This window comes from Notothenia coriiceps, unplaced genomic scaffold, assembly GCF_000735185.1.
Source record: "Notothenia coriiceps isolate Sejong01 unplaced genomic scaffold, NC01 NC01_scaffold00018999, whole genome shotgun sequence".
NCBI lineage: Eukaryota > Metazoa > Chordata > Actinopteri > Perciformes > Nototheniidae > Notothenia > Notothenia coriiceps.
In genome coordinates this window covers 1,873,121-1,897,967 of record NW_011351700.1, presented here as the reverse complement: position 1 = coordinate 1,897,967, position 24,847 = coordinate 1,873,121, and the positions used below count along the sequence as shown (strand labels likewise).

Genomic DNA, 24,847 nt, shown 5'->3' with positions numbered 1-24,847 from the left:
CCCCCTCACTCGTCTGCCTTTTTCTCTCCCTCTTATCCGAATGATGTCAGTGCTAATTAAAGAGAGACTGTGTCCCTCGTATATCACGGACAAAAGTCCTTGAGATTCCAATCAGTAAAGAGAACATTGAATTTCTCTCTCCACATTGAGGCTTGTTTACCCTGATTAAATCACTTACAGATGAGCCTAATATGAGGGGCCCTCGTTTTCTTCTTATAAATATGGGTGTTACTTTGGAGTTTGTTGACAAGGTTAGTCCATATTTGTAAACAAATTTACAAGAATTTCTGACATAAACTGTTCCAACATGTCTCAGCGGATTGGTGGTGTTGTACCGCAGAGATGGAGGAAAAGGAGACAGAGGAAGGTCGAGTGAGTTCATCTAGCCGGTGTCTGCGATATGGTGGAACATACGCATACAAGCAAAGAAAATAAGCTGGTGGATAGAAAACGTTGAAAGTCCACGTGTCCATTTGAAGCCTTCCAGTGAACCAGCAACTACCACGAAAACCATAACACAGATGCAGTAGCCAGTTGGGTTACCTTCATAGCAGCAGCTGCACGATATCCTCATGCCAGCTAGCTCGAGCTAAAACTCCAGCCAAGTAGACACCAAGGCATCAGGTGAGGACGTTGGGAATATGGAGATGCACGGGGGGGTGACAGGAGCACATTCCACATCAAAAGCTGACACAATGGCTGAAAAGGAGGTGTGTTTTCTCGGATATCTACAAAAGTTGACCACATTTAATCAAGATGGAGCATTTTACTGAATGGTCAAAAAGAACCGTAACAGCAATCCCAGATATGTTTGTATATTTCTGTATATTGCAGGATTTACAGGATATTCCTGTACAGTAAATGTTTTCTTTGCGATATTGAAACAGCTTTTAGTGGAAAGAAGCAACACAGTACATGATGAGGTGTCCTGATTTACAGGATATTTGAAACAGTAGAGGCACTAACTCTGCATCATGTAACAGCCAAATCAAATGAAGTACTTGATATTCCCAGGGACAGTCTGTGACCAGTGTAGCAAGACTTATTATGGATACACGCTTTGCTATTGAGATGTATTCGTCTTCTTGGCCTATCCACCCCATTTATTTTTTTGTGTCATATCTGTAACTCTTGTCCTTTCTTATTCTGTATGAGACAGCTCTGAGCTGCTGACCTCAAGCTATGAAGGAAAGCCCCCCATCATTTAGTCTCCCTTCAGTGAACATTTCATAAACTTATAATCAACTACATATCCGAGAAATGACATTCTTTCTTTAATTATAGCCTTCCACCAATCCAAGTCATGGGTTACATAGAAGAGTAATATACTAAAAGGACGACTGCTTTGCATTCAGATCCAAGTTTAATGGCCCAGCAATCAATCACATGGCTATTGCTCAATAAGAAAAACACATTTCTTATACAGAGGGGAAGAAATGCTGGATTTGTGTGTGGTGTTGAGGGCTGCAGCACATTGTCAGCAGCAGGGCAAACACTAAGTAGGGAAGAGGAGCGGGAAAAGAGGCAAGAGGGTGACTGAGCAGAGGAGAGGCTGCACCCACAATCATTAGCTAATGGACTGCTGAGTAAGTCGGGCAGTCAGCATGAGAGTTTGACTTGGTGCCAGAGGCTCACACAGCTCGGGAAGATGGGTTCAGCATATAGATTGGACATGAGCGCTTTTTGCGTCAGCTGCCATTCTGCTAACATTCTCAAATATCACATAAAGAGAGCATGTATGTAAGATCTCAGCCTGCGTAGCTAATCCTTTCATATAAGGGGGCCTAAAGAGGTGCTCTCAGCGGATGATGTCAGAGAGCATCGCTAAATGATTCGCATAATATTACATTAGGGAAATAAAGACGATATATTTCATCTATATAATACCCTTTTTTTTTTCTGCCCAATAACATAAAGTCCAAATGCTAAAATGTAAATGAAAAACACATGCTGTTTGCATTTACATTTCATATAATCATAATGGTTCAATATCAGTGATCAAAATACAATCTGTAGACAAGCAATATTCATGAAATGACACAACAACTGCTGAAACATTATAAGCTTTTAATTATGTTGTAAAGCCCTTGTTACATTTGAGCTATGCCTGTAATCATCTTGATTAGCATTTGGAAGTGTGTGCCATAGAATGTAAATGATCCTCTGGGTACTCTATTTCCTGGTGCTTCCTTTTTAAATCATCTGTAAGAATGTATTTAAACATAAGCAGATGAGTTAAGTTACAAAAAGTGCATGTATAAATATGTAATCTATCTATAAGGGCATGTAAGATCTAATTACTTTACAGCTATTACAACTACTGATATGTACAGTACCAATAACTATTTTTTTGCTACATTTTCTATTTCATTATCTTGAGTAGGAATATATTTCACATTTCTGGAACAAATAAAGGGACATTTTATACTTTGCCCACAACAGAATAACACAGTAGTAATGGTAAGGCAAACATATTTGGTGGTACACATGGTATATTTCACATATTGCCCATTCCTTTGCTTAAACCATGAAAATACAGGGTTCTTAGTGATGGGTTAGGAAAAGTAAAATATGAAAATGTGATGACAACAAAGTTTGTTTTCACACCAATGATATTCTTTCATGTTATTGTGGGATAGAGTAGAAGAAAAATTGCTCGCGATGGAAGCCACTGCAGTCTATTGAGGTGCCGCCGTGGTGAATGGAAACCTTCCAGTCATCCCACTGGCCCTCGTTTCCATTATCTTAAGACCCAGGCTGCTATTATCATTCCTCAATAAGACTATAATGAGAAGCTGGGGTAAAACCAACAAGCGGATAAGGTAGACCTGCATATAAACTGCTCTGATCTGGACCAGTCGAAACCATTTTCTCATACAATGTACATAATGCTTTCAGTGAGCAACTGAGTAAGTGATTAAGTGTGCGAGTAAAAACTGTGTGTTGAGATTTAAAATCTACTCATCTTTAAGTAAGTAGAAGGTATTAAGTTCCCCTCTAGGTCATATGAGCCGTGTCATTTTTATGGCCATGTCAATAAACAGCAGTCTGAGGCCTCTCAAGCACAGTTAAATCTGGAGGGAGAAATTCTGATATGAATTCAACAGAGTTGCATTGAGAAGGAGAAAACCTCACCAAACATTGGAGCTACCATTTTCACTGGGGGCCCAATAAGAGTGGCCACTTTTACTGGATATTTTCCAATGTTCTCCTAATTGTGTCTACTCGACATAATCCAGCCCAAGGCTCCCCCAATATCCATAACCATAACCACTTCCCTTCGACCCACGTTCACGCTCCATGTCAATAAGAGCAGGAATGCGTTAAAACAGAATCTATCCTCCTGCAGCCCCACATCACTATCAATAGCTGCCTTTCAGTCCGCACGCGCTGCTAGTATTGTCACAGGGTGGGCTGCACTTTGAGGCTCCTTACAGGACTTCTAAAAACCTGATACATGCACACGGTGTGGTGATGTGTGTGTATATGTACAGTATATATGTTATGACCCAGGTCCTGCCCTATGACGTATTGCAACATATAGTGCAGACTCTGTGTAGTCTGCAGCTCCCTAAGTGAGAGAGAAAGCAACCACAAACTGGCTTGGGATAATATCCCAGTGTAAAACCACAGTCACAATAATTCCTTCAATAACTACTCTATATAATATTCTGACTCTGCAAAACACAGAGTTACTTCTTTGTATTTGACTTCAAACATACGTTTTAAAAAATGTGTTTAAGTAAGGTATTTGCAGTAAGACACTAAGGATAACATAAAAGGAAAATAGAAAATATGTGTTTAAAATTGAGTGTTCATCTGGGAGGGGGGCATATAAAGGTTTAAGGTGGCTACGCTGAAACAGTAGTTGTGCACAAGAGACTTAACAATTTTACTTGACAGGCCACAGCGGCTTTATTAAAACATACTGCGATTTAAAAAAGCAATGGGTTCTAGGTAATGTGTGTCTGAGCGCGTAAGTGAATGAGTTAACTTTGCTGTTCATGTTTGCCCTTTAGCATGCGTGAAGCAATGAGAGCGCAGAAAAGGGGAGCCACCAGTGTCCGACTGGGGGCCACCTCCGTTTCCAGCAACAATTCTCTTTTTTTCCAGCTGGCTGGGTCTAGTTTGTATGGCCTAGCTGGAACCCTTTCAATTCTGTCCCACTTGTCCCCGTGCTGAGCTCCCTGCTCCAGGCTTGCCTGCCACCCCATGAATACCAAGCAGGCATACACACACATGCGTACATACACACACCAAATACAAGCTGGGTCTCTTTCTGCATAGTTGTATTAGGTCAGTCTTCAAGCCTGGCAACCCACCCTCCTCTGTCTGCACATGCATGTGTGTATACAGTCTGTTTTTGGATGTGTGTTTGATGTGAGTGTTTGATGTAGAGTCATTCAGGCTCTGTAATGTTCCTTCACAACTTTAGAAAAAAGGCCCACACCAGTGCTTTTGCATGTTTAAGACCATTAACTACAAATTACTTTCATTTTATGTTACTGCCAAACAGATTTTCCACCTTCCAGGCAGACATTTGTTTCATTTCATTCTGGTAAAATGTGAAACTTTACTTGCAGAGTCTGGCAATAATGAACAGTACTGGACAGACAAGAACTACAATTCCAGTAATGTGACTTCAAATTTGAATTAAGTAATTACATTAGAGTTAGTTATCCCAGTAATGACCCATTGTGTTATGTCAACTGCAGGAAGTTTAGCAACCATTGATGTGGAAGCTAAATGGGATCCTATAAAGAATAAAGAATCAAAATGTTCGATTTGATTGTTTGGTTGTCTGCTTTGAATGCTCGTTAAAGTAAAATGGCCTTTTTCACTAAGTCACCACAATAACACCAAACCCTAGTCTTTGAAAATTACAAATATATATAGTTACAATATTTCATTGCAAGACCGCACTCTACATTAGGTCAAATAAAATATCAAGTTGATGTTTAATCCACTAACAGCTTGCACACTGGCTTCTACAGCATTGTCTTAAACTTTTAGTCCAGTTCTGGGAACAGTTCCAGTGTAGACCTGTCCACAAGTTGTCCCACTGCAGACATGTGGGAACAACTGCACCCTACATTACCCTATCAACATTTGGAGCATTGTTCTTCCCTTTTCTGGTCCCATTTTTAACACAATTTATGAAAGTCCAACTGAGTAACTCGAGGTTCCAAGAGGATATGTTTATAAAGACTCATCTGTAACCAGTTACAGACAAATAAAAGAGATAGAAAGAGGTAGGGATGAGGATTTGAGTGACACAGATTGGGAGAATAAACAGCAAAAGGAGACTTTCTGACACCTCTGGGAATGCCGTCATATATTCAGTAAAGGAGGCCAATAAAGTTAGGGGAAGTATGGTGTACAGAACTGTCCAGCTCGCGCCCAGGGGAGAGATATGTATTAGTGCTCTTATAGATTGATTTAAAAACATTGAATACACTGCGACTACAACCGTTCCTAAAAGTTAGAGGGAGGGAGGGAGATGCAATGGGGACTTAATGCTAGTGAAAATGTTCCTCTAGATGATGTACATAAATCTCTGCTGATCACCTTCTGCTCCTTGGTGTATGACTCATGTTACTTTACACCCACATGCATGACCTCACCTTATAAAAAGAAAGTAGGCTTCTGCTTAATATGTGAAGATAAAGATCACAGTGTTCGGTATTTACCATAAAAAAACAGATTTAAGATGGTATCTCAAATAAAGCAAAGGACTGACAAGCTAACAGAACTACTACACATCTTTTGTGTACTACAATACTGTATGCAGGGATATGTCGATGTAAAGAAACATCTATTACAGAGATTCGATCTCAAGTTTACACACATAGACTTTTGTGTTTAACAAAACTGTTTAAAGAGGCCCTATTATGCTTTTGGTTTGACCCTTTCCTGCAGTGTGTAATATAAGTTACTGTGCATGTAAATGGTCTGCAAAGGTTAAACTCCCTAGGTTCCCTCACACTCACTTAAAACATCAAAGGAATCATAAAATAATAAATGACCACACAAGCCACATGATAAGAAGTGCTAAAAACACAATAATAACATAGGATACAATAGAATAAAATAAAAGCACACAGGTTACCCAAACGCCTGCTCAAACAGGAATGTCTTTAAATTACTTTTGAAAGAGTCAACAGAGTCTGCGGACCGTGGGTGAGCGGTCAGAGCGTTCCATAGCTTAGGAGTAACGGCCTCGATCACCACAGGTCTTAAGGTGAGTACGTGGGACAGACAGTAGACTGAGCATATGTGACCTGAGAGAGCGAGCTGATGTATACAGATGAATTAGGTTGTGATGGGCTAAGGGTGGGATATTTCTAAATGCTTGACCAATGCTACCTGTTGATGTAACTGCAGTATTCAGTATTATGACATATCTGGCAGTTATCCATAAAAGTATCTTTGTATTTTGAACATCCAAACTAAAATGTTATAAAACACAAGGGGTGTGGTAGTACTCACAGCATGTCAGTCCAGCAAATCACCATTTTATCCACTACTTCCTGTATTTTCATCATGGTAAATGTGGAATTTATAATATCCCCCTGCAGTCAAAACCTAAACAACAATGGTGACTTTGAGTTGCCTTGCTTTTTTGGAAAATTAGTCAATCTCTAGCCTCAGCTCAGCCTGCATTTATTTGGGGAGGGGGACTGTTGTTTTTTTTGTATAAACATTGTTTTTCTCTGAATAGTTTCAACCCTGTGCAAACATTAGGGCTGTGTGCCGGGTTCTTTGTTGCACCGATGGAAAAAAAAAAATAGCTCAGAACCCACAAGCAGCCTGTAAAACCCTTCCAATCAATACAGTGAACATTGCCAAAGTATATGTGTAAAACAAAGATGTTAAACAAAAAGGTTTGGACGTTCTTTGCTTTTGCCATTAAAGCTGCTTTTTCAGTGTGTACTCACCGTGGCGGTGATGAGTGGACCATGGAGCTGTGCGTAGAGCAGGGCCTCATTAACGTGGTCCCTGGCCCCCAGAAGGGCTAGTTCCAGACTGTGGTGTCCCGCCATGGCGTGGGTCAGTTGCTCCAACAGGCTGGTGTACCTCCTCCAAGGCTGATCCAGCTCCGACACGCTGGCCAAACAGCCCCGCATTACATTCAGACAGTATCCCACGCAGGGCTTGATGAGCGTCAGTCCCCTGCAGTGGGAGCAGTACACCATCTTCACCAGGCCCTTCACACACTCTTTGCTCATGCTGACATGTTCGGTGGCATTCATCACCTCCAGACCCTCCTCCAGGGCCAGGCCGAGCTGTCTCCCGGCTCCCAACGCCTCTGCCATTTCCTGGGCCATGACGGCTGGATGACTCCCGAAAGGGTTGACATCCTGCCTGATCATACGGAGACAGTCGCCCATTTCAATGCCCACCATCATGTTGCCTTCGATGCCTGGATTGATGAGCCTTGTGTAGACGAGTGGGAAGAGGTTGTTGAAGAATTGGTGAACTGACGCTTCCACTGACACGTTGGCCCCACGGAGGTAGAGGGACAGTGAGGCGAAGAGCTGGTTAACATGGGGCAGAGCATGGTGGGACAGGGATGGGTAGGTTCCCTCTAACAGAGAGCTCAGGTGGCCCTGGGAGAAGGATAGCAGGTACTGGAACATGTCTGCAAGAAGAGAAAATATAGAAACACAGAGATTAGAGAAAGAAGGAAATACAAGGTTGGATTGACATTTCATTGGAGAAAAATATTGAAAATCCTTGATGACGTGATTTACAAGTTCTCCATGAAATAATGATCATGGCATCAAAATGCAAACACATATCCAACCCTGGCCCCTAACCACTTAAGCTTGGCTTGAGTGCATCAGTAAGTTGGGTTGAGAAAAAAGTGTCAAGTTTTCCTATAATGTGGATGGATGTTATTTTGTATGATGTCATCACCTATATGTCTTAAAGAGAATGTATGCCTGTCTACAGAATAATAGAGAGAGGCTGGGGGGGATAGAGAGAGAGAGAAAGAGATTTGCATTTTCTGTGGCAAATAAAGTTTATTCCAGATTCTCCATGAGCTTTTGACAGCCACCAGGCTTCCAGTTCTTATGTTGTCATTTCCTGGTGAGCAAAAGAAGCTGTAATGCCTTACAGCTTCACGTCAATGATGTTAGTGCAGAGGCTGATTAGTGCCAAAGAAGTGCCACTACACACTTAGCAAGTTACTGTTACAGGGTGTAAGAGGTTGAAGCAAAGGGCAGTGGGAAAAAGAAAGACTAGAAATTTAGAAAAACAGCTTGTCTCTTTTTCCCAGTAATTTGTTGTCCTTTTTTCTCCAAATATACCCCATAGCCCATCCCTATTTCATTGCTCAGTGATATGTTTTTCCTTGAAGAGGGGACTTTAAGAAAGTCATGGATATATATTTGATTAGTTTCATCAAAAAAGATCACAGGAACATCAAAATGTGTGATCTTGCTTATATTACCCACCATCTTCTTCACTACCCTTCTATCCTCAATTATTTAATAACCCTCCCCACAATATGTGTGTGTGTGTGTGTGTGTGTGTGTGTGTGTGTGTGTGTGTGTGTGTGTGTGTGTGTGTGTGTGTGTGTGTGTGTGTGTGTACTGGACACAACACTCTCCTCTGGGGTGTGATGTCAGCTTATAAGCATGACCGAACATGAAGGAGCAGTGGCAACTGTACAGAAATTGAGACAGGAAGGGTGGACAAACCACCCACCCACCCCCCCACACACACAAACACACACACTGTACATACATCCATAAAATGTGGACGGTGTTTGACAATTGTACTGCTAACCAAATGTTACTAATCATTATGCCATTAACCATAACTGTTTGCTGACTTAAGATTAAAAAAAACTTTGATTGATGCTAACACTTAAATATTCATTAAGTCTACCTCTCGCATAGTGAATCTATATTTGCAGAGTGATTGGTACCAAATGTGTATATGTGTGTTAGTGTGTATGCCTGTGTGTTTCCAGCCCCTCCCAGCTCACAGACAGAAGGATAACAACAGTCATATACTCCTCAACAGCTGCACTAATATGGCCGCTGTCTGTGACACAGGGGGACTCCCCCACCGGCCAGCAAAAGGCACAACTCATTTATAATGCACCAGAGAGCTCCATCGTCATGATCAGACCTGCTCGCGCATGCATGACATTCGAAGTTTTAGCCTATGAGATGAGCTTTACAGATCGTGACAGCGTGCGACAGAAATAAAGCAGGCAGACAGGACAAGTAACGGTCTGTTAGGGATTATTACTGTAAAGCGAAGGGTGACAAGCGGTTGCCTGACTGAGACCCCAGGCGGCGGTGGATCAGGGGGGAAATGGGTGTGTACCGATCAGAGGGTCAGTGGTTCGTTTCCCAAACCCCTGCTGTCAGTCAATGTGTCTTGAGCGAGATACTCTACAGCAGGGGTGTCCGAAATACGGCCCGGGGGCCAAATGCGGCCCGCGGTCCATTTTGAAACGGCCCTCAGCTAATTCAAAAAGTATAATGTAGTATGGCCCACAAATGAACTTGTGCTTGTCATATATTGTACTTCTTAAATACAAATGTAAAGATATACTACATAGCTCACTTTTCATATAAATTCTGTCAATTAAAGTTGGAAAAAATGTCAAACAAATCGTAGTTGAATAAAAAAAGCCCAATATCATTTCGTAAAAAACTTTAAATCTACCCTTCATATTTCCTCTTTTCATAAGCAATCTGAAGCTCCTGTTTTAAGGAATGAGACGTCAACACAATAAAGTAAACCCTCTGGAGAGCTGTGATGTAGGCTGGTGTGTTTTTTAAAGCATTTTCAAGTATAAAGCATCATTGACCCACATTTGATTGATTTTGCTGACCTATAACTTACCTTATGAGCCTATAAACCTCTAGTGAGGGGCCCAGCCCTTCCTATATTTTTCTGTATGTGGCATACAGTGAAAAAGGTTTGGACACCCCTGCTCTACAGCATTGAAGTGGATGTAAGCCGCTTTGGATAAAACAGTCAGCTAAATGACATGTAATGTAATGTGAAGTTCCAAGATGACCAGCTGAAAACAACACAAAAAGAGGAAAAAAACTGAGCAAAAAAAAGATTAGATTTGCAGAGAAGAAACAGTTTCTTTTCCAGTCAGTGTTTTCTTTCCGAAGCCCGAGGGGCTGCAGAGTTGGTATCAGTGGGGGGTCCACATGCTTGCCTTCCAGTCAGACATTTACACCACAAGATGTACCCACAAGCTGAGGTTACACTGCATTACATAATGTTATTATTACATTATCAAGCTCAGAAATATCATGGTTTAATCTTACTCTCTTTGAGCAGGCCAAAACAAAACTACTCTATAAGAAAATCAAGTTTTCTCAAAAAGACTCAATAATATTTCTTATGCTTCTCAATAGCACCATGACAGGATATTTCAAAGAGTTTCTAACAGGATCATTAAATCCTCAAGACATTCCATACTTGTTAAAAAATCATATTCTTATTTGCCAAGAGAATGACACGGAGAGAGAACACGAAAGAGGAAAAAAGGGGAGGGTGGGAGACTGCCAGGAAAAATGGAATAAAAAGAAGCGACTGAACTCTTGAACAAGTAAAAAGAACTACTGTAAAAGTGGACTCCACCTTGAGAACATGCTCTGACATCTGGATTCATTTGGCCCCTGGGTCCGGAGCACTTCCCTGTGTCTCCATGGCTGTTACTTCAAACATGTCCTTCTCTGAATATACAAAAGAAGAACCAGAATGCACCTTTCTTCCTCTCTACACTTCCTCTAACAAACAAAAAACCATATCCCATGTTTCATTCATTTTCAACATCATGATATGTTCTGTTCTCAATCATCCCACACTCAAAGGTATCCGGTTTCTCATTTTGCGATAAATCAAGTACAGTTGTTGTGGTTTTCTGTCCAGTTTCCAGTTCTGGGAAACATGGTGATAACAAAAAACAAGAAACCAGCAGCTTTTAAAGCCCTAACTACGATTGCATGATATTCAATTGGGTTTTATTGTTCTGGCGGACCACAGTGTCTGAATCTGAATCAACCACACTCCATTCAGACACACAGTGGTGGGTGGCTATCATTATAATTTCACATACTCCCATGGGTAATCCTTTTGGGAAATGAAGTCTGGCTGGATTGAGGCTGTTTTGCATGGAGCAATTATCTTTAATTTCCAAGGAAGTTCTCAAAACTCACTGACATTCAAAACACTAATTGTCAAGATAACTATACAGGAATAAAGGAAGAGGCTTGCTTTGTCTGTGGCCCTGTGGGGTTAATCTGACATGGGATAAACAAGGTATTAAAACGGATAAAAAAGCAACAGTGGCAAAGCAGAGGAGGCCTTTGTCCTGCAGGGGCCTACACTGTATTTTGACTCTGGCTAGGGGTATTATACCGTATCTTTCCTCCAATGCTATGCCAAGGCCACTCTCTGAGATCACTGGGTTCAATCATAAGAAGCTATTTCCACTTTTCCTTCTGCATGGCAACCCAATGGTTTACTGGCACAATTAGTGTTGCCATGGTGACGCTGCCAAAATCACTGAGACAAAATAAGCTCAGTGGCAGCTCTGTGATTTAAGTCACAACTATAGTGTTTTCCGCCTTTGCTACCCAGCAGTCCCTGATGTCTAAGCCACTCTCACACTGAGAGACATGCATATATGCGTGAGTACTTAACACAGTCTGAGTAGGTATTTAAGGCCAAGGCTTCATTTGTTGCCAAATCGCTGCATAGACAGCCATGTGGCACCAGACAGTTAAACATGCTAAATGTGCATTCAGGGGTTGGTTTGAAAAACAGACTGTACTGTATGATGGGAAGTAGAAGTGGTAGTACTAGTAATAGAATAGGATGAAGTTATTGTAATTGTAGTGGTTGCGGCAAGTTACTTATTAATTAATGTATAGCCCCTATGTGTAGCATTTGAGCATTTCTGACTTTGGTGACTCCTAGTGGTTATATCAAAAATACATTGTGGAGACAGAAACACCTTTAACTCCAGAGCAACTAAACATTTAATCAGATTCATGTGTGCAGTTTTTACAGTATGGCAGTCCAAAATATTCACAGAGAAATATTTGTTGGATCCATTCTACTGACCAATATGAGTCCACCTATGTGACTTCTGTAAATATTCTGGAAATGTATTTTCTCCCTTTAGATAAAACATGTTTTTGAATGTGTCCTATGGTTTAGAAAGTCGTGACATTTACTTGTTGAAATGGTCCATCAAGTTCCAATTGTAATGCAATTAAGCCTTGATCTTTTTAATACACAGCAAAAGTAACAAATCATTAACAATTATGAACCCTACTTAAAGGTGGGGTAGGTAAGTTTGAGAAACCGGCTCGAGATACACTTTTTGTTATATTCCATGGAATGCTCTTAACATCCCGATAGCAATGAATATCTTAAGTGCTTTGACAAAAAATCCATGTGTAAACTATGGTTAGCTTTATCAGATGATTGGTCAAATGTAAAAACAAAGTGTGGAGTGGATTTCTTATGAATCCAGATATTTTGATTGAGAAAATAGAAAACTGTTTGTGTGGCCCTGGAACCTTTACTGCCCTAAACCAGTTGCATATCCCTAAATTAGAGTGTTTAACTAGTTCTGTGCCATAAGGGAGAAAGCATCTTTCAATACGTGCAAGTATGAGTGCATGTATTATATGTCCGTATTTTTAAGTACGCGCCTGTAGGCCTGCAGAGGAGAGTGTGTATACGTGCTTGCTGGAAGATGTGGTCATATTGTGATAATGAGGTAGGAGATACTGTGCTCATACCATGGAGCTGTGGGCCCTTCCTATCTTGGCAATCAGTCCTGGCTGGACCTCACCAGCCACCTTCTCAGGCAAAGCATTTTAATCCCACCACAGGCTTGGGTTTCAGACAGGTCACCCCACAGATATATGACATAGTGACACATGTGTAGATTACATATCCTTGTTTTAATTAGTAGAAATACAGTACATAAGGCAATCTCACACTCGGCACTGGTGATCTTAGGTTACAGGAGGGGGCTGCAGAGTCACACAATCTCCCAGCCCTTAACCTTTCAGCAAACAGTTTAATGGTAATAAACTATTAATAAGTCAATGAATCAATCTGTTGATTCATCATAGTTGTGTGGTATAATCACATGTCTGAAGTCTAAAGTAGGAGCATGACTCATGTGTTAACAACAGGCGCAGACGTGGTATCATGCACATTTGACTTACAGGAACTGAAGGGGCTGCACTCGTGCAAAAAACTCTGTGACTCCAGAAGACCCTTTAGAAACACCACGTATGCAATCACGTATGCAATCACGTGTGTGCACAACGTTTAGCAAACCCCGGCTGCAAATCCTTGTGTGCTTGTCTTGTCCTATAAGGAAGCTAACAGGTGGAATAATCGGCTTGAGAGGGTGGAGACAAGGGGGAGGGGGTGGTGGTGATTAAAAAAGGCAGCTCAGCCATATCAAAACTCTGAAACATAAACAATTCCACAGATGCCAGGGGCATTTGGGTGCACTGGGCTTTAATGTAGAGTGGGGGGAGGAGTGTCGGTGGAGATTGGACAGGAGGGGGGGATCAGCGCTCCCTGCCCGGGCCAAAGTAGGGAAACATGATCGAAGGCGGGGGAATGAGCAGACGAGAGAAGGACAGGGACAGAGGAGACAGAGCGCGGGCGATGGGAAGAGCAGGGGAGGGAGGGAGGGAGAGTCGTTCAAATGACTAATGCCATAAAGGGGAGATGTGAAGGGCCAGCATGAGGGCAAACTGTTGACAGGCTGATGGACAGCACCTCTGGTCTTACACATTAAGAGGGCCACAGGTCTATAGTGACCCCCCATTTCTCTTTTGTTTATTGGTATATAAATCACAGTGTCTCTTTTGAGGTAGTGTAGCGCTAAGGAGCAGGACACAGTGTCAAACGTAACTAAATATATTATATATTTACACTTAATGATAGCTTCTTAAAAGATACATCAAAAAGAATGTTAGTTGCACAAGTAAGAATGACTTCTGACATTTACTGTGTGTAAGTTTATATGCTTTTTTACATCCTGGAGAAACTGCTTAACAGGTTTTTATTCCAGGGACTGAGCTGTAAAATATTGTTCAGATCTGCAGAATGGAAAAAAGCAAGGCAATTCCTCTAAAAGCTGGCCACATTGATTAGAGCCTGTGGTTTTTGATAACTGAAAAAGCTTCATCAAGGTTACGACCTACTATATAAGTGGAAACTGATGATGACTACAAACGGCCAGAGACTGGACTCCAGACTTTCATGAAAAGGGAAAGGAAACATTTAGGCTAACATTAGATGAACATGAACCAGACCCTTAAACTGACTGAGGTGTAAAAGATGAAAGGGTGCCTAATGAAATATGTTCCACTTTTCAGATGTATTATGATTTGTTCATAGACAGGGTCACTGGCACGGATCCAACCATGAGCCAAAACTACTCTTCTTTGATAAAGCCTAAGCCATCAAATCAAAATGTATTATAGCCCCAAATCACAAGAAATGCCTCAAAGGGCTGTACAAAGCAAACAAAAGCAAAGCCCCTTTCTTATGCCATTGAAAACAACAAAAATGCTTTAATCCATTTTGTGGCCTGAAATAAATCAAAGGGAAATACCGAATAATCAAGATCAAATTATAAAAACATTTATGAGAGAAGAATGTGTTCCAGTGATAGACTGCACAGTGGTTTATTTAGGATCAGACCCGTGTCTGTTCATTTTGGCAGAGAGATATCATAATCCATCATGGATCATACAAACAAGACTCCACTGGGCAGGGTTAGAACCATATCCTTTTTTTTGTCCCCCCATTTCTCTTGTTTAATGTTCCTCCTCCTCCGGAATACAATGGATGAATGACTGTAGGATTTGTGAATAAAGCCTTTGGGGACTCCTTAATGGTGAGCTAGGAGCCATAGAGGCGAGGAAGGGGAAGGGGAGGAAGCAGAGGAGTGTCCAACACAGGGCGTAATGAGGAAAGAGGGTTGACTTGAATGAGGGAGTGATGGAGTGAGTTGGTAGTGAGACACAGGAGATGGAAAGCCAATTCCAACCTACTCTGGGCCGAAGTAACCGTGTGAGTCACAACACAGAGACAAGCAAACTACGACGCTCACCCACTTATGCATTCAAAACACATATTAGGAACACACCCTGATCTCCCACAGGTGTCGAATGGAAGCTGCTCTTCCTCACAGACATGCAAGTCTGGCCAGATTGGATGTTCAAACCCTCTTTCCCTCACGCTATGGCTTACCAATACTTCCTTATTTTTCCAAGAATGACCTTATTTTGGTCAACATCCACTAGCATTTCCCTTAACAATACCTCATTTGTAAACTGAACAATTTGAGAAAGAGTCTCTCACATAAAGGTTTTGACAGCCAGCTGCTGTTCACAAACATGTCGGCTAATGTAGATTAATATCTACAACTTATATACAACGCAAACAAAGACACACACACATTTTATGACTTGTGGGATCATTCTGGGAAGGAGGGTGCAGCAGACAGGACACTGGAAAGGCCAGGCTGGACCGACCAGCGGCAGTTGAGTACAAATCCCATCAGCCCCGCCAGACAGATTGTGTTCCAGAAAAGCCAAATTGCCTTGGACAGTGTACAAACCCCAGGAGATGCGACTTTGTCTGAGATTACAGAGAAACTTCCTTGGACCTCAAGCTTATTATGCTGCTCACACAATAGTAGTGAGACTAATGAAGCTTAGTCTACTCAAAGAGTGTTTGTTAAGGATCGCTGAGAAGCACCCTCAGAAAAAGAGTATGCAGAGTAGTGTCAGAAAGTCATTCCATGAGAGAAGAGATGGAGTTGGCGAGAAAAAGAAGGGGTATTTATCTCAATTTCATTTCATGCTAGTATGTCAAATTATAGCTGTGGAGACTGGCGGCAAGCTGATCTACACAGAGCTCATATTTGTTTAGGCTTTGAATGTAATATTGAGGAGCATGGATGGCTGGTGAAGAAGACTCAGGCTGTTGGGGAGCAGAAAAACAATGAAGTTATGGGGCGAAGGAGAAGATGGAGAAGAATGTAGTGTTTGTGGTTTCATTCTGCACTCTTGGCAAGTGGGTTATCTTTGAGACATGAAGATTCCCTATAGCATTCCTGGTACCAGCAGGCTCTTGTTAAGCAAACAATGCTGGCAACGCATGGACCACAGTCAGAGAGAGACACCAAGGAAGAAAAAGGGAGAGTTTTCAGAGAGCAGCAGCACAGTGTGAATCTCCAGGGCAGAAACCTGTTGATTCAACAGTCTTGAAAGGCAGACCACATTACGCACACACCTGACAGAACCATATTCAAACACACCTGAGCACACTTCCTCTCTAACGTGGGTAACCATGAAGCTCTCGTTTTTCTGTTCTCCTTCTCTAGGCCTGACTCTCTTGATATTCACATAGTCATGCTTACGTGAGAGGGACAGACAAAAAGCAGAGGTAATTAGGGACGCTTTGAGTCTGACTTTATGACTGCAAGGGGCTTTGAGCTTTTCCCCTCCCTTCCCCTCAAACTCTGAGGGATACATATCCTGCCCTTATGTGTCATGTCTACTCAGGAGACTCAGGAGGCGTAGATAAAATGCAAACATCCTTCAGACTCGCAGACTTACACACGCAATATATTCGCTCCCACTATTAGGTCCATAAACACGTTTCCACTCCACCCTGTGTGATTAAATGAGACGTGTCGGGATGGATTCCGGATATCCTCCCTAATTTGAGCATGAGCTCATGGTGCAGTGCAATGTCATCCTGTGTCCAAAGCATCAGCCTCTAGAGCAATAACCCTGTCGGTCAAAACATCTGCACAGAAAAAAACATGCAGACATGAAGTAAGAGAACAAAAACATAATGATGTGAGAGAGGACAGGCTAACAAGATCACAAGCAAAAGTGAGAGGACTTCCAGACAAATGCAGAGAGATCGCAATCCAGATAGAGGGGAGTTTTATTCCGATGAAAGAGTGAAGATAGGCAACCACAGCCAAGTGATTCATCATTCCCACTTGCACACACTTATAGACACACACACATGCCCACACAAACACACATAAATCACCACTATTTAATCAATAAGACAGTTGCCTTTACCGAGGGTGTGTTGTGTAAGCCACCCAGGATGCTCTTGACAGTAAAAGTGAAGACAGCAAAGGAATTTTCATCTGGAGTGGCTTATAAACAATAAGGCTTGAGGCTAGATATTCTCATCCATCTGTCTGCGCCTAGAGGTTGGAATGAGAGACAGTGGTGTAAAGAGCGACAGATATGAAGAATACTGTCTACTGACACCACAAAGGCAATCAGGGTCAGAGAGACAATTACAGTTGATTGAACTCGGACACCTGAGGAAGCCTGAGGGCACCAACAAACCATAAAGTCAGTGTTTATTTTCTTTCATCACCAATTGTCATGTCTCTCCGAATCATCTCATTCAACTACACTCATGAATGTGCTGTCTCCCAGGACAGCAGGGGTGGGGGGGGAGGGGTGTTCTGGAGAGTTCCTGGATGATGAGACAAGAATCTGCTAATTATGTCGCCTCAGTGAGGAAAGGCATCATCCCTGCCACAGACTCTATTATCCCTCTCTCTTTCTCAAATGGAGTACTTTTATTAACGGGCACGTCAAGTTTTAAATGAGAGGCACTTACATTTATGATAGAGAGCTATCTAGCCGAGCAGAAAGGCATTTCTCTGAAAAGAGTTTGTCAGCTCTTGTGAGGACAATTTGAATCTTTAGGTGGTCGTGGTGACTTGCATGGGTGGTAAATACTGTACATGCTCTCATGTCTTTGGTACAGATTTATGCACACACATACACACACACAATGCACAAAATGCTTGAACACACACACACGCACACACAGATGCCGTGGCCTTTAGCCGTGGGCTCATATCGGTGACACTAGTGATCAAAAGTGTCAGCATTTTCTTGACATCTGCTCCCCAGCAGTGTGAGTAGATACTATACCCAGATACTGACTCTCTTGCTCATCATTCCCACCTGTCATGCACACGCACTCACAAACAAATTGGATTGTCTGCACAACAACTTGCCAACAAGTGATTGCTGCATATTGGACTGAACGAGTTATTTATACGAGAGGTTGTTGGAACTAATTAAAAGTAAGGCTCTAGAGTCCAACCCAACAGATCTACTGATTAACGAGTAGTGGGGCAAACAGACATACAAAGATTCAAGTGGTTAATCCATCTGTTCAACTTTGTCTTAGCCAATCAGAACACAGCAGAGAGGTGTCCAGTCAGTAAGATTATTCTAGATCTGATTGGCTAGAACAGGCTGACAGGCAAAATCCCTTGATGGCAGCTTTAAACTGGAGCAGCTTAGACTGGGCTCTGGGGCTGACATCTATCCTATCCACCACCAGGCCCAAACACTCATTACCTCGGTCTGTTTGTGTTAAGAGTGAGAGAGGGTTATCTTTTTGTACGTTTTGGGAAAGTTTAATGGTAATAGGAAAGATAGAGAAAAGGATATACTACGGGGAAAAGGAGGTTGTTATGTAAAAATATGTAACATGCCTTCATGTTTTTAGGGTGTAGCAGTATTAAGGTGAAAGTGGAAGGCAATATCTGGAGAATCCCAAAGATGATTGGTTCAGTTTCACTTTAAAGCTATGTTTGTGCAGCATGCACATGAACCTGATCCTTCATATTTATACAGTATCGGTAACATTAGTGGACAAACTCTCATTGCATTAATAAATGTGGTCTGTGTTTATGGGGTCATACTCATGACATGACAACTCCCACACAAGACAAAGCACAGTAGGGCCTTTAGAGCTGTCAAAACAAATGCAGGCCAACGCAAACACACACGCAGACACACTCCTTACACACACAGCATCTCCTTAGGACATAGAGAACATACACACAAAGGAATTGCCTTTATAAGATTTGCAGTATGAGTTGAAAGACAGAGGGAAGGAAAGCAGTAGAGAAAACAGTGGCCACATCATGAAAGTATTATCCAATAAACAGATTAACAGCAGAAGAGTTTTTAGCCTGCACACTAGTGGCTCAGTGGTGAACTGCAAGATGCCATCGGAAATATATTGTACAAACAAAAAGGGGTAGGAGAAGAAAGCTACCCACAAACAAGTGTCCACCAATGTCCCAGTGTCTGAATAACTGTACCAGGATATCAGCCAAATTCATTTTCTCATTACTTCATGCAGTATATGAGACACTTGCTACTTCACATTCCACTTGAGGCACTCAGACAGCAAAGAGACTGTCCTTAGAAGGCCTTGTACATTGAGGGCTAGTGACATCATCATTTTTCAGCACCACCATACTCCAGTTTCTATTGTTATTCCATTGTTATTTTCCATCTTGGCCTTCTCTGGATATGTGGAACACCTGATGTTCATTCTCCTGACAGGCTCAGACATGAGGTAATAAGGGAAAGATCTTAATGATGATAAAAAAGACAAATACCAGAAACACTTCTCGAACATGCTTACTTAAACTGCATGTAAAACATCTGTAAGAAGGCTCATTTCCATTCTGTGTAAACGTATATAGTAATTTGTATATAGGGACTGGAAATTCATATCTTGGTGGTGCTTTGCTACGTTAAACACTACGTATTTACAACGCTACGTATTCACAAGTTAAACATGACAGTAATCATTTCCATGACAACACTACAAATAATACACTCTCCAGGTCTATTCCCTCAACAGTTTTATTCTCAATTACACCTTTTTTTAAACATGGGATAAGAATTGGACACATCCCCATCCATCATAAAACACAACTTTGTCAACATGGCTTCTAACCAATCCATTGTCTTATAAAACTAATTGCATGGTACCAAAATTCCTGTAGGACTAAAAACATCCAAAGCATGTCTCCCGCCCTCTGTGGGATTGTGTTCGGAGGTTTTGGAGAGGAAAAACTTGGTCTATTTCGGAAATTTTCAAATTTAAATGACACGGCAATCAGTAGAGGAAGAGGAAAGACAAGCTTGGGCAAATGGTGCATTGCTTGATTCAGTTGGGCGTAGCACAAAACCCTTTGGCAGGCGAGACCTAGCTCAAACAGGCTTTGTATCTACAGCAGGGTCTGTTTATTCGGAACTCAGACATCTGAACTGACCAGGCTACCAAAGAGGCAGCGCAAGGAAAAAGAATCACCAAAAATAAACACTTAACAAACAAACAAAAATAATGACTGTGCACAGATTGTTTCACTTCCCAAAACTACTGTCATCTGTTTAAGGATTCAGGTAATTGTGTTGCTGTCCTGACAGCGGGGTCACATAATGACAAAGCAGATCAACTCACAACAAACACTGGAGGCCCGGAAAAAGACCTCTATACCCTCTTTTTCCCCCCATTTACCCTCAGTGGTCACTCTCTGTAGTTCTGTTGCTGCCAAACCCACAGTAGAAAGGGGAGGGGAGGGGAGGGGAGAGGGAGTGAAGCCATGCCCATTTCCTGAGTTGCACACTTGCCTGCAAGCCAGCTACATTGAGCCTAGGGAACTGAATACAAAACTTTTTTCACAAAATATTGGACAAATAAATATTCGTTGGAAGCAAGAAAACAAACATAGGTATTTTGTTTTTATTGCTGAATTTTGGATCCGAATAAGGGTCACAAGTTCAGTGGCAGGTCAGCATGAAGCTGGGTCAAGTTTTAAATTAAATACTTTGCAGAAGCAAGCATGCTATACTCTAAGTCCCAAATACTGGTAGGTCCAACATGTACCAGATAGCGAAATGACCTCACCAAACACGCATAATTTCTTTCCCATCCATCAACAACAACAACTCAGTGTCTCAGGCCAATCGTAACAAACCCCAGTCTGGCCCCTTTGTCCGACCACTTACCCTGGAAGGCATCCGAGTGGCCGGAGATGAGGTGCTCGAGCTCATAGCTGTAGGACTGAATGTTTTGGAGGGTTTCCCTTTTTACAGCCAACTGGTAGCTCTCCTCCATCTTCCGGGTGCAGCAAGACGGACCCTGGTGCTTACAAATCATCAGATCCACATCTAGGGAAGACAAGCAGAAGGATATATGTTACATGTCTTTAATAGTTTGATATCAGCATTCATCTAAGTCACTAACAATGTATCACAGAACATTTGGATTATAGATTTTGGATTAGATACGATAACGTCTCTTATGTAGAGACATAGATTTATGATTCTTCACTGCTGTGCAAATATGTGTGAGTATATGTATAGTGTCCTGAGTATGCACATAGATAGACGGCCCATAACTCCATAACTCCATTGGGAGACAGAGGAGGCACCGTGGGAGGGTGAGAAAGTAGACCAAGAATTCATCCGCGTTAGCTGCTAAAAATACTGTCCCTGCTAAATATATAAATACATTTGGCTCATACAATTGCACAAATGTCATCAAGATATACATGTGCACATGTATGTATACTGCAAGTCCCATAAAAACACATGCATGCACTTGCATTTTGCAATATGAACATGCTGAATAACTGTGCACACGCACAAAGACACGCACGTGCCGTAAATTGTGTGAGATCACCTTTAGAGTAAGACAGTTATTAGCTATAATACTGCAGCTAAGAAAAACCACATGAAGGCAATGACCTAACTGCAGATAATATGATCCAAAGAACAGATCATTCAGGCACAATTACATCAGCGGTGAACCCTGCCAGTGTCACCTGCTTCTCACCCTCGCTACACATATAAACACTGCAATGACATCACTGAGAACGCTCACAATTAGCATGGGCTATTAAGATGGTCCTTTCCCACACATTTCCTCGCACACGGACATTTCCATAATGCAGAAGTCTGATATGATAACTCATTTTACAGGGGTCGGGCTGGACGGGGGTGGCTGAAGGCAGGTGTTGTAACCAGACCCCAAAGCATGGCCTTAGGACAGACCGCAAGACCAGTGCCTCACTGTCCAAATCCCTCCATGAAACACAATAGGGTTGCATTCTCAATCCCTCTTTCCCTTTCTGCTCCCTCTCTCCCATTTGCCTGGCATATCCCAGTGAGGCCTGGGTGTCTCTTAATTACCCAGCGAGGCTCCATTTGTTCCCATCCCAGAGCCAGACGAGTGAAGTCATCACTGGCTGTCCTGCCCCTTACAGCTCATTATCTCCAATGCTGTAGCAGTGTACTCCCTGCTAATACCGTTATGGCTGTATTGAGGGATTACCTTGACCATCAGTGTATAAAGATGGCATATAATCACATTTAAGAGGGTACAATGTTACGCAGTTGTTTTGAGTTTACATCTGGTACTTCTCAATGTACCTCCTATCAGGCTTAATAATGCTCTACACAAAAAAAGAAACCCAATAATTTTCTAAATGAGTTTAAACACAAAATAACAAAATATTAAATACATCTATTATGTCATATGACAGTGTGGTTTTCACTCGTCCTTTATTTTTATTCTGACGTCTTGTCAAGTTCTGAATTAAATTGGAAAATCTAAAAAAAAGAAATTCCAAAAGGATATTTCAGTTTTAAATCGATGGGTTTTATCTATGTTTCAAAGACAAGAGAACAAGTGAATTCTGGTGAGAGTCTACTTCATTCTGGGGTTGAATGTCATCTCAGTTTGACCGTTTGATTTAATGATCCTTGTTTATTAAAATGATCTTATTTAATATGACCTCACCAATCAAGAGAAGCAACTCATGAAAACATTTGCACTACTTTTTGGGGGGTATGTTCGGCTGTGCAGTACAGATTTGGTGGAATAAATGTGTCTGTTAAAATGACATGCAACAACAAACCCTAAAGGCCTTTGTCATCCAGCATTTCATACTGTTTAGATGTCTAAAAATAGGACATGTTCACTCCATAATTATCGGCGGAACCGTATCATTTTTAAATAAGGTGATTAATGACACACACTAACGATTACAAGCTTGAGCTGTTTTTCTCTGGATAGCGATTAGGTCTTAATGTGAAACTCTTAATGTAAATATAAAATAATGCATTAACTCAGACTTAGAGAGACGCATGGGAAACATTAGATAACTGTGTCACATATTATTTGCCTGTTGAAAGCATGATATATTGTTTTAATGTTGATTAAGGATGTCATATGTCCATGTTTGGCGTGTGTCCTCTCTCCTCTTCTGTCCCTGACCCTGTTTTCCTCACTGGCTGGCTCTTTCTCTCCTTTGTGTTTGTGTGTTATCTGTGATATGAAACTAATATCCAGGGACTCAAAGTGGAATCCAGCCTGGCCTCCCCGTCCCTTGCGAGTAGCTCATGGAGTAAGTGATACTCAGAAAGACTTTGGCTGTTAAAGCCACCACAGCAGTCAGGGCAAGCTGACTGTGTCACGAATATACCATGCCACTTTCTGGAATCTTTAGAAGCCATGTCACATTTTGTATGAATCTATTTTTCATAAGTTGGCTATTTAGATATAATATTGTACCACAGTGACAGTGTTTTAGTGGCTTCTTCCTGAAGGGTAAAATATGTTTTGAGGACTCACAGGCCTCAACGTATTGAGGGTAACAGTCATTAGAGGACTCTAACCGTCATTAAGGTCTACAATGTAGAACATACAGTATCTATTCATATCTGACTGCGGTGTGTTTGAGTAACACATGAATTATTTGAAACCAAACTATTATTTTACATTTTCCTACAAGGGTGCAACCCTATAAAAAAGGTTTTGTTTTTATTGTTTGATGACAAAGCATTTGGTTTGGCTTAATGGGTATTTTATGTCAATAAAAAAAGTGCATCTATAAAAGTAAAATATTTACACAGATTCGTTCAGTCGAACTGAGGTAGGCACCTTTGGCAACAGCAAAGGTTTTGAACATCTGGACAATTTTTCCCCATTATCTTTACAAAACTACTCAAGCTCTGTCAAATTGCTCAGGGACCATGAATCATCAACAATTTTCAAGTCCTGCTTCAAATGTTTGATTTTCTAGATGGGAATGGTCTCTGACTTGACTTAGGCTGAGATCAGCATGACTGAATTTAAGACATTCCTGCATACTTTGGCTTTATGTGTGGATTTGTTCATTTAAAAGTCAAAATGACATTTGAGTTGCCTTCAACTTTCCTTTCTCTTTGCCGCTATGCCATCAAAGTTATTCTATGCACCGTTCATGTACTTCACAGAGGCGTCATGGTGGCCTCAATCATTAATGCAATACTCTCAAAGACAACTTCTTTGGCAGTTAGTTCAGCCTTTAAATACCATGTAAATGTTGTTTTATGCATCACGTACCTGGTATTTTCAACAACCTTCATAACGTCCACGCTGACATTTTTGCCGAAAAAGTAATATTACTTTCGTGGACAATCCAGATACTGGTACATTTTACAGACACCACACCTTGATTACTCATCATCGGTAATGTCTATTCAACCATTACGCCCTTCTAATGGCGGCCAGCTATGTCAATGATGATAAAGATGTGGGAACACTGTAAATATGTATACTGTTAATAACTTTTACCTAAAGTGGACCTATCGTGCTATATTTGAAACATATATTGTAGGGCTATACCTATATACTGTAAAACATGTCTGTGATGTTTTTTTTTCAAAATACCAAACAGATCACGCATATTGCCCGAAGTCCCGACTGATAATAAAACTAAAAAGACGGCAGCTTTCCCCTCCACGAGAGGGGAATCCCGTTGAGAGGGATAGTCCCCTTACCTCTGCGAGCTTCGCGACTCTGCGCAGCATGTAACGGTCCGGACAATTCACCGCGACATCAAACGGGTTTCGCTTAGTCGGGACGTTTGTCCCCGACCTTTTCCGTTGATCCTCCTTTATTC

The 24,847-nt window shown here is 41.5% G+C and overlaps 1 protein-coding gene across 1 annotated transcript in view; it reads right to left on the bottom strand.

Moving 5' to 3' along the window:
* gpc5c (glypican 5c) overlaps positions 1-24,847 on the bottom strand; it is a 93,509-nt gene that overhangs the window by 62,858 nt on the left and 5,804 nt on the right. The window contains exons 2-3 of the mRNA XM_010778183.1: positions 20,907-21,068; positions 6,939-7,642 (exon numbers count right to left, since the gene is read on the bottom strand). Coding sequence (XP_010776485.1) covers positions 6,939-7,642; positions 20,907-21,068 — 866 coding nt within the window. The remainder of the gene's footprint in view (positions 1-6,938; positions 7,643-20,906; positions 21,069-24,847) is intronic.